A 10639-nucleotide genomic window follows, 5' to 3' on the forward strand; every position below is an offset into this window, starting at 1 on the left:
GGAAATTTATATAAGGAATCACTGTCTAGTTAGTATAGTATGCCAGGAACATTAACGATAGTGGAAAACAAGGGATAATTTATGCATAACGGGCTATCTCTTATCATTTCTGCAAATCAATAAGAGATATATGTATTTTTTAATTATAATTATTGTATCACCCATGTAGATCCACCTCCTTGTTTTATCTCAAACAAAGGGAAGTCACTCGTATTACCTACATCCGGCTTTGTTTGTAAACAAACAAAATATGAGAAGGTAAGGAATCGTACATCATTTCTTTTAACCTTAACGTATAAACCCATTTTAATTTTACTTTTTTTTGTTAAAAATGTCCTAATATTTTCAATAAAACACAGTTTTATTTCTGTGGGCTTCATTTTTAATTACAAACTGTTGTTGTTTTTGTTCCTTTAGGGCATGTACAAGGAATTTCAGACGATGACGCATATAAATATTAAGTACAAAAGTCATTGATGAAATAGAAAGTGAAAAAGAAATCTGTAAAGACAGAAACATGGGTCGCGGTGAGGTCCGCGCCCGGGGGAAACAGGGGCGGATCGCGGTACCCGCTATGCCCCGTCCGATGGCAATACTGTGTTGTATTCTGAATTTTCTCGTCCCAGGTTTGGGTAAGAGTTATCTATCTTTTCCCTTACATTATACATAGAGTGAATCCACAGCCACCTGACGTTACTTATTTTTCTTTTAATGGAAAAAGTATACCCCTTACTTTAAAGAAAAATACGTAACGTCAGGTGCCTGTGAGTGAATCAGTCTCCTAGACTTTGGATATGCGATGGTAAACTGATATTTATACTCTTATTTTTAAAGTATTGCAATACTGTTGTTTCTGTCGTCTGACGTTATCAAAAGTAGAAAAAAAATCTTACTTTAGAGACGAGATCATAATTTCGATATGATGTAAACCCCCCCCCCCCCCAGTTTTTGACAAGAATCCACAACCATTTTAATGTATAGATAATTGAATAAAATCTGACAATCACTAAGCAGCAATCTTACATTAATGTATATATTACAAATATTTTACTTAACTTGATAACAGGGAATTTACACTGCCCCGTGTAGGGCCGTGTTGCAAAACCCCTTCCTTTTCCCCAAAATTATCTGCAATGCAGCATTTTTCAAATTTTGAATGTACAAAAATAACGTGATCAGAATTCATGAAAAAACAAACATGGCTAGGTTTGGAAGTCTGAATGAAATGAACAAAATTTTAGAAAACATGGATAAACTACTAAATAATTGTACTTACAATGTACATGCATCTCTGAATTTTAGTTCTGAATTATTTAAGAAAAAGGTCAATTTTATTCATAAATTTCATATGAAACCGAGAGTTCAATTGACAGCAATCGAACTATTTAAGAGGGAGTCTATGAGAAAACCATGCAGAGAGCTATTCATGTTAGGTTCTCAATTTCACTTCCCATTATTATATTTATTCATTTCAAGCTATTGTAAGACTTTTCTGTAAATTTGGTCAAAATCTGCTGATTAGCATAGTGTACATGAGCACTATCTATGTTTGTCATTGGCAAATGGTCATAATGTTATAAAACACATGAAAAATACCAGTTACCTTTACATCTTTATTTTATTACAAACAAATTTCTGGGAAAAGATATGGTGTATTTTATACACATATGAACACTGTTAATCCTTTCCATTATAAAACTTTTAAATTAATTAAGCTTTCAGCGGGAGACAACTCCAATTATCTCAAGATGTTCTAAAAATAGATTTTTCTTGCCTTAATTCTAAGAGCCATAAAACCTGATACACAGCAAAGAGAGAAAATTTTTTTTTGTTCCTTGAAAGGTCATTAAATAGTGTTTTTACCAAAAATTGGAATTTTTCGGATTATGAAATATAACAAAGTTATGATAAAAACAAACTTTTACCAATTTTTAAATCAACAAGGCCAATTCCAGCCCATATTAGACCTAGTTCTTTAATGTTTCAAATCTAAATATTTATTACATATTTTGTAAAATGAACATAATAATCTACACGTAGTACAATAAATAGAAATTTTTCCTCAATTACAACATTCTGAAAAGATTACAATAATATACCATTCTTACAATTATTTTTAAACCTCAAAGGGTTTGGGGGGAGTTAACTTCACTAATATTTTTAAAAATGATTAAATTAAACTAAGATGTGTTTGTGAAACACTATACACCCTTTGGCAACAAAGTTCTGAAAAGTTATTTTTAATATATAGGTCAAAGTCAAGGTCATAAGGTCAAAAGTTATGGCAAAGGTTAAAGTTGACAACAGAAAAACAGATAATCAGAAAAACAGACAAATAGGACAAAACAATATACCGGTACGACCCTTATCTATGGATCCAGGTGCATATAAAGTATTCCATTACAATATAATGTACACATCTGTATTTAAATATACTTTGAATATCAAATATCTTCAGTACGTATAGTTGAAGGAGAGTATGATGATTGATAAAGTAATGAGCTTCACATATATGTATGTTTGGAACTTTGGAAGACATCGGGTTGAAATGTACTTATAAGACCACATTTAATAATTTTTAACTTCTAATAATCCTTTGAAGCATAAGGCCACAATTGCTAAAAAATTAAAACAGGAATTGATGCAATTTTCATACCATAAAACTACTTGTATTGTCTCTGTCCTCTAAGACAACCTGATTTTGAATGTGAATGGATTTACTTAACCACAATGCAATAAATTCAAGTACAGGTAATATTATATGCAATATAACTGTAAATCTATAAAACTGTATTGGAATGTTTAAAGAAAAAGAAAAAAAAAACATTCAAAATTCTACATTAACATTCTGAAAAAATTATTTTACCCCAGTACATGTATCATGTTTGAGAACAAATAAAAAAAAATTCCAAAAAGATGTACTTTCATTCTATCATGTTCTATTTAAGAAATAAAGTCCTTGTTGTTGTGAATGATGCAGAATGACCTCCGAGGTCGAGAAATGTTGTTAGAAATATAAAAGCCGAGGCGTTAGCCGAGGCTTTTATATTTCAAACAACATTTCGAGACCGAGGAGGTCATTCTGCATCATTCACAACAACAAGGACTTTATTTCTATTCTAGCAAGGGCAATGAATACGGCCGATTCTTTCCTCTATAGAGAAACGAATTAGGCCACCATGTCTCGATTACGCTGTTCTATTTAACACCAGAGAGAAATTTTGTTGAATTACCTATATATGGAATGCAGGTGATTTGAGCTTTCGTTGCATTAAAAATAGTCTTGTTTAATTACAAATTTGTTCGTAATATGTATTGATCAGTTAAAATGAAAATACAAAAACAAAATCGTGTTCTTGTTTTACTGCTAAAATCACGTTGTTTAATGTGTAGGGAGGTCCGTGGATTTTGCATAGCCCCGCTTAGCTATAAAAACCGACATTCATCAGCAACTTGATGCAATTTACAGTGTTTATACTGCAAAAGACGACACATCGATGCGGTTTAAACAAGTATTTCATGCTACAGCCAAACATGCATTTGAATTGTTCAGATTTGATACGTGTTTCTGATCTGATAATTTTCTGATGACGTTCGTGGTCTATTGGAGAATAATGTCCAGGCGGCTTCCTTTGAAGTGTCAATAACCGTGGTAGAATGAAAAATACACTACAGTATATCAATGAAATAACATCTCAACAAAATGATATAGTTTGTTGTAACCCTCGAAGTTGATCAATTCCCACTTTAATAAATGTCAATGAATTAAATGTAATTATATGAGGGATACACATCTGAGTACAGGTATTATTTATATAAACAATATAAGTAAAACTACGGTACAAAAATATTGAACTTAATGAGTTTCAGTCACAGCCATTTATTCTGTAAGTTCAGTGGCTATTGCTTGGACACTGTCAAACTGTTCTGCTGCCTGAAGTTTCTTCAGCAGGATTAGCATTGCATGTTGTTAACATCTAAAATTGTAGAAAATTCTTCTTATGATGTATTTAAACTTTTTATAAAATTAGTAGTAATCACAAAAAGAGAGGCCTATGGGCCACATTGCTCACCCTTTGGTCAGGAACTTTAGCCATGATGCTGTTCTTAACCAGATCTCCCCCTTTGCAAATTTATATTGTGCACCCCCACCCTACCCCCCTCAGGGGTCATGAATTGTAAAATTTATAATCTACACATGACAGACAAATTTTAATAGAAAAATGGAACCTGAAAAACTCCGGCGACTTAAAGATACAAGATTTTTTTCTTATTAATGATTTTGCATAGTCTGAAAGTTTAATGAAACCATTCATTAACATCATACCTTTGACTTCAGTGCAATCTTTAAGATTCAGTGGAGGTATTGAGGCAATGGTTGAATAGGTCAGCTGCTCAACTCTGTCTAAGTAAAAAGAAAATATATGGAAATAACAAACAGTATTCAAGTTCAAAAAATACAAATCTGGTGCAGGGCAAATATGGACCTGTATATAATAAGGGACAAATCCAATATCAATATTAAGTGTCTTGTTTGGCGTTCATAATTTGGTCAATTTACCAACTCCAACGAACAAAAAAAAAAAACAAACAAAAGAAAAACAAGAAGCTCACGGCCCACATCATTACCTGAATGGCTTTGACAATTCTGTTCTTTACCAGATTTCCCCCTTGTAATACATATTGTGACCCCCTAACCCACTGATCATAATTAGACTAATTAGACTAATTACACTAACCCAGGATTATTTCAAACAAGTTTCATCTTTTCTGGCCCCGTGGTTCTTGAGAAGAAGATTTTAAAAGATTTTTCCTTTATATTTCTATGTAAAACTTTGATTCCCCACTGGGGTCATGATTTGAACAATTTAGCTCTTCCTACTGTCTGACTGAGGTAAGAATTAGGAAGAATTAATCCAGAACTATATGCAACATTTTGTATGCAATGAATATCCATTTTTTTCAATGGGTGGAACAATAGTAGATAGAATCTTCTATCGTTAAAATGATAAATGTCCTACGGACCCAGTTTAATGATAGAATTTGTTCTGTGTATTCGTAATGTAGCAAAAGAAACACGGGTGATAACTCGTAATCAGTGCATTTACCACTGTTTACTATGAACAATCTAAAGAGTTCCGATTGTAAACATTGCAGAAAAATTTTGACAAAATTTATTGGATTTTTGCCTTTACATGGATTACTTTTTGGGATAAAACGCATAATTATATGCAATCTCAAAAAGGTTTGTTTTGATTAATTTAGTATTTATTTCCTGTGCAAATCCTGTTATATTCTTCAAAATATTTCCATTTCTAATTTTTTTTCTCTATGGTAACTCTTTGAAAGTTGTCGGAGTTTATTTCTCGATAATTCTGCTGGAATGTAAATTAGGCAGGTCGATAGGTCAGGACCTAAGGAGGCTTAATACGCATGCAAATCTCGTGTGCATCTGTCTCTTTGTCTGACGTTTAGGAGGCCAAAAATGCATGTAAATCTCGTGCGGCTGTCTATGTGTTTGACGTCAGTGTGCGAGGACTACCTGAAATTGACATGGAAGTCCTCGTTTGATTATAGTCTATGTCTACATTTTTAAAGTCTAAATCTACAAGTTTTATTTCACAATGAAATGAAAATATAAGGAATCATTGTCTAGTTTTGAGAGTATGCCAGGGACATCAACAAAAGTGGGAAACATGGGATAATTTTAGCATAACGGGCTTCGCCCGTTATGCAAATTATCCCATGTTTCCCACTATTGTTGATGCCCTGGCATACTCTCAAAACTAGACAGTGATTCCTTAAATCATTTCGGAGTGGATCTGCTCCGATTTGCTACATTGCAAGTATATGGGACGTATTCTAACTGTGGTGAGGGCGTGTTCCAAGACACAGTTAGATTATTCTAACTAGCACAATAGCTCTCTGGGATTGTCATAAATATGTATTTTTTAGCAGCTAAACCTATTGTTATGTCATTTTGTTGCCATAAACTTTTAATTACATAAGTAGCAAGTTTAGGAATCATATATATTCAAGACTTGTTTAGGAAAAAAATCAAGTTTAAGTATAATAATTCAAGGATTTTATTTCATAACTTGGTCAGTTTGACAAATTTCTTATTACCTTCATCTATTGGGACTGATAGCTGTAGACGCAACCAAAGTTCCCGGCTCAAAACTGTTGTGATGCCTCAGTCTGGTTTCGTTTTAGATAAACCATGAAAGGGATTTACACAAGATCTCTCGCTCCGTTTCCAGTACAGACCAAGCGCGTATCTGATTCTTTGGCAAATTTTCTTGTTTAGCTGTGCTAATGTGATAACATCGATACCCGCTCTGAATAGAATTAAATAACTTTCGGGCAGATCTATACCCTTAGAGTTAAGAGTACAAATATCTGAGGTGGTGAAAGGTTTGTTTAACACAGCCGTTCAAATAATATATCGCCGTTTCTTCACAATCTTCACCAAAATCACACATACCCGACGACATCGCTGCCATTTTCCCTCCATGTAAATAATGACTTTTTTACTCTTCATGCACTGAAGAGTTCGATAAGATCGATAATTCGGTAAAAAAATAAAGAGATTCAAAAGTGTATATCTCGAGATTCATTGTAAATCCAAGAAATTCCCTGAAATATGTTGTGTAAAATAACTAATTAAATCAGATAGATAATTTTAAACAAAAGTTCACCCGTTGTATCAAACACAGCACTGCGTTTCTCATAGAGATATAAAAAGTCAAGTGAATTTTCTCTTATAAAACCTTTTGAATTTCCCAAATTAATTAGATCAGGTAAACAAAATTCAACTATAAACAAAAAGTTATACTTATTAATTCAACATAAAACACAAAATTTTTCAAAATTATTGATTCATTTTATTTTTTTGAAGGGCTTATAAAAGTGCTATTTTTCCTTGAAAATCCAGCCCACCAGTGGGCTATAAATAGATTCGGGGCTATCTCGGTTAGGAGGACACCTTTGTTGAAATTTTTTTCACAATAGTTATATAGGTCCATTCTCTTCAAAATTATGTATTTAAAATCATCTTTTTAAAATGTGACTTGTGTAACAAATTTTTAATTTTGCATGATTTTCCCGTAGACTCGCTCTTAAAATCAATTAGAATTTTATACATGGGCATATACGTACATGAATATGGTTACGTTCGTTCCTGGAGGTATTTTACATATAGGGATTCATAGTATGTAAATTTTGATCAATTTGTGTTCAATTTCTAAGCATTTCATTGAAGAGGAAAAAATTACGGTCATCACAATATATTAGCCAATCAGAATCTATACAGGTGCATGTTTGAAAATATGTACATGTAACATTTGAACCCAAGATTCTACTTACCTACATGTATATTATACATTTCGTCCTAAATATTTTTATATAACAAATATCCTAGTCGGTAAAAGAGCTTTAAAGCTCATGTTGTTTGTTATATGTCCGACTATAAATAAAATTTACTACTTACTTACACCTATTTCAGACTGCAATGCAATACGAACATATTGTTCGTTGATCCTAATAAATATATACATTGTATGTACGTTTTGACAGGAACAATAATAGCGGGATTTACCGTCTGTTGCTGCGCACGCAGCGAGGACATGACAGGATGTGAGAAGCTGAGTAGTTTTTGTATCAGCTTCTGGATCGGGATACTTCAAATTCTCACTCTTCCTGTCCTTCTGCTGGGGTGGATCTGGAGTTGTATTTGGGGCGTGTCCTTCATTGGAATGTCGAGTAAGACTTCATACATATTATGCATGTAATTACCCTCACAACTAACAATTTCTGTAAGTCAAAAATATAGTGAAAAATAAAAGAATGAGTTTTTGTTTGTATAATAATGAAACATGAAGAAGTAAGCATTTCTGACCTCAGAGAACACTTTCTAAAATTATATTTCATAGTGATTTCTTTTTCAAATTTAGACGAGTACTACACTGATAATCCAGTTATGGACGAAGGTCATGTGATTCAATCGAACCAATCAAATGTTGTCATCACGCCTCCTCGTGCAAATCCGCATGGTTATCCAAGGGCACCAGTAGTAGTAGAGCAACCAGGTTATCCTCCACAACAGCAAACGCACGGAGGTTATCATCCGGGCTACCAACAGCAACAGTATTACGGGCACGACCAACCACAGCAGTCTTATGGCGCAACGCCGTCAGCGCCGCCCGCAGAAAGTCAAGAATACCCACATCCGGGACCTAGCGGGTATGGAGGAAATACACAACCAGGGCCGTACTATGGGGAGCCCCCACCTCCGTATTCCGAGTCAGATGCCCCTCCCCTTAAACCGCCTGTTAAGTCGTGATGTTTTATTTCGTTGTTTTCCAAAATGTTTTGAACATTATAATCTTTTATTCATGTTTTTACAACATTTGTATTGCATAAAAATACAACGTATAAAGTGTTCTAGAATCTGTGATAACTGGCCATATAGGGTTATATATACATTTTATGTAATGAATTATCCTTGTACAAGCTGTTTTTATCTATTCATTTGATTAAATATGATTAAATGTACTTTACATATTTACCATCACATGGTGCACATATACATGTAAACCATAGACTATTAAAACTATTTCACTTTTTATTTTATGTTCTCTTCTCCGAATAGTTATTGCCTTATTTACATGTATGTAGGTTCTTAGCTACTGAAATCTAGAAAATGTATGAGATGTTACGTCAGCACAAGGCGTTTCAGAGATGTAATTATTCCAAAACATTGCTCTTTTGTTTTATAATCTTTTCATAGGTATCAACATTTATTAATGTTTTGTTTTAAGTTTAACTTATTTTATATTTTTAATTTGTGCTACTTTCACACGTTTTGCTTACTTTTTTTGTTAGATACATTTCTCTAAGATCTGATAATGTGATCAAGTTCTATTTTTTCTTTTCTACTGATTTTACTAACTTTTTTCAATTTGGTTTTTCTATACATCTGTTATACTTGCACTAAAATTTATACATTATTATTATGTATGTTTACATAAATGAAGATACGTGAACATGTAATTTATAGAGATTTTGGAATTCAAAGGAATTGTGAGCATATGTAGCAAGACAGATTGAACGGGGGGGGGGGGGGGGGGGGGGGAGAATTAAACATTTAATTAGAGCCAGCTGATCATTATGTGTACTGGTTAACAGGATAAGGGTAAGGGAAATGTGCACTTCCTGTGGTTTATGTTTATACACTACAATATATATTGTTATTGAAAATAAAATTGTACTTTGATTGTTATTTGAATTTAAAAACTAGAGGTACTGTGAGCGATGAGCTCACTAAATGATACCCCCCGCCTCCCCTATGGTTATAAGTGGTGAAAAAGTCCATGTTTTCCTGTGGCCGGAAAACCCAAAATATGTGTCGGATCAAAAAGTAAAATAGGAGGTGCACAATGGCAATATGTAATAAAGATTCTGTGAAAGTTTCATCAAATTTCATTCAGTGGTATGAGAGGAGTTACGGATAAGAGATGGGTACCCCAAAGCGTAACAGACGGACGGACAGACAGACAGACGGACGGACGGACGGACGTACAGACGGACGGACGGACGGAATTAACGATTACTATATACCCTCCCGCTTTTCAAGCGGGGGGTATAATAAAAATGCAATTATTGCTGTTTGTACAGATATTTCAACTTACACTGTACTTTGATGTAAGCACTCATATAAGGTGAGGTATTCCAAACGGCCACCATTCCTTAGAATTAAACCTGCAAAATAGTACAATAAGAGAGAAAAAGAAAACAGAAATGTCCATTTTACCCCCTTCTTTCGTCTGTTATTCAAATGGTTTAAATGGCTGTATAAGGGTACAATAGTTATGTATATAATTTATACTTATTTTGTTCAGAAACTCCCCATCACAGTTTTTCAAGATACATGTAGGTAGTTTTTTATACCCCCCGCTTGAAAAGCGGGAGGGTATATAGTAATCGTTAATTCCGTCCGTCCGTCCGTCTGTCCGTGTTTACGAGAGTGCATTTATTGGGTATTTTTCATGCCAAGATTGTACTTATTGGGTACTTTTTGCTTATTGGGTATACCCAATAAGAAGTGTCGCTGAATATGCTTAAAACACCCTAATTGGGTATTTGCAGGTTAGTACCCAACAAAACTTGGACACGACGATTTGTCCAAAAAAGTGTCCAAAAAAGTTGCTTTCACGGACGCACCGTGTTTTGTTGTTTCAGTTTTACATTCGGAACTCTAAATTCCCGAGAGTTCCGAAAATCAACTTCCGTTGATCCTGATCATAACAACGTTTGTTTTCATAGAAAAAAAATATGGCGACTAAGAAACACTTAATGTCAACAAGATTTTCTGATTGACAAGAGAAAAGGTAAGTTTATTCGATTAATATTTATCCATTGCTGGGTTCTTGTTTAAGCAAAATAGATTTTAATGTAATTTTGAAAACAATTGTGCACAAAATTAAAATAGATATATCGGAACAATTAATCCTAAGTTGCACTTGTTTGTATTTTGAATTTTCTCTGTCTTTTTAACTCTCTTGAGGGCGAGAAGTATTTAGTAAATGATCGTATATTGTTAGATAATCTTTAATAAATCGAAAGTGTTTATTATTTAATT

General features: G+C 33.5%; 1 protein-coding gene across 1 annotated transcript; it reads left to right on the forward strand.

Annotated features, from left to right (window-relative positions):
* The first annotated feature begins 207 nt into the window (after positions 1 to 207).
* Positions 208 to 9114, forward strand: LOC134257055 (protein enabled-like). Its single transcript, XM_062739709.1, has 4 exons — positions 208 to 258; positions 418 to 632; positions 7576 to 7761; positions 7953 to 9114. The coding sequence occupies exons 2-4, from the start codon at positions 518 to 520 to the stop codon at positions 8339 to 8341; spliced, it is 690 nt and encodes a 229-aa protein (XP_062595693.1). The 5' UTR covers positions 208 to 258; positions 418 to 517; the 3' UTR covers positions 8342 to 9114.
* The last annotated feature ends 1525 nt before the right edge of the window (positions 9115 to 10639 follow it).

Source organism: Saccostrea cucullata, unplaced genomic scaffold (assembly GCF_032062105.1).
Source record: "Saccostrea cucullata isolate Sc308-1 unplaced genomic scaffold, CSIRO_AGI_Scuc_v1 ctg13482, whole genome shotgun sequence".
Classification (NCBI taxonomy): Eukaryota; Metazoa; Mollusca; class Bivalvia; order Ostreida; family Ostreidae; genus Saccostrea; species Saccostrea cuccullata.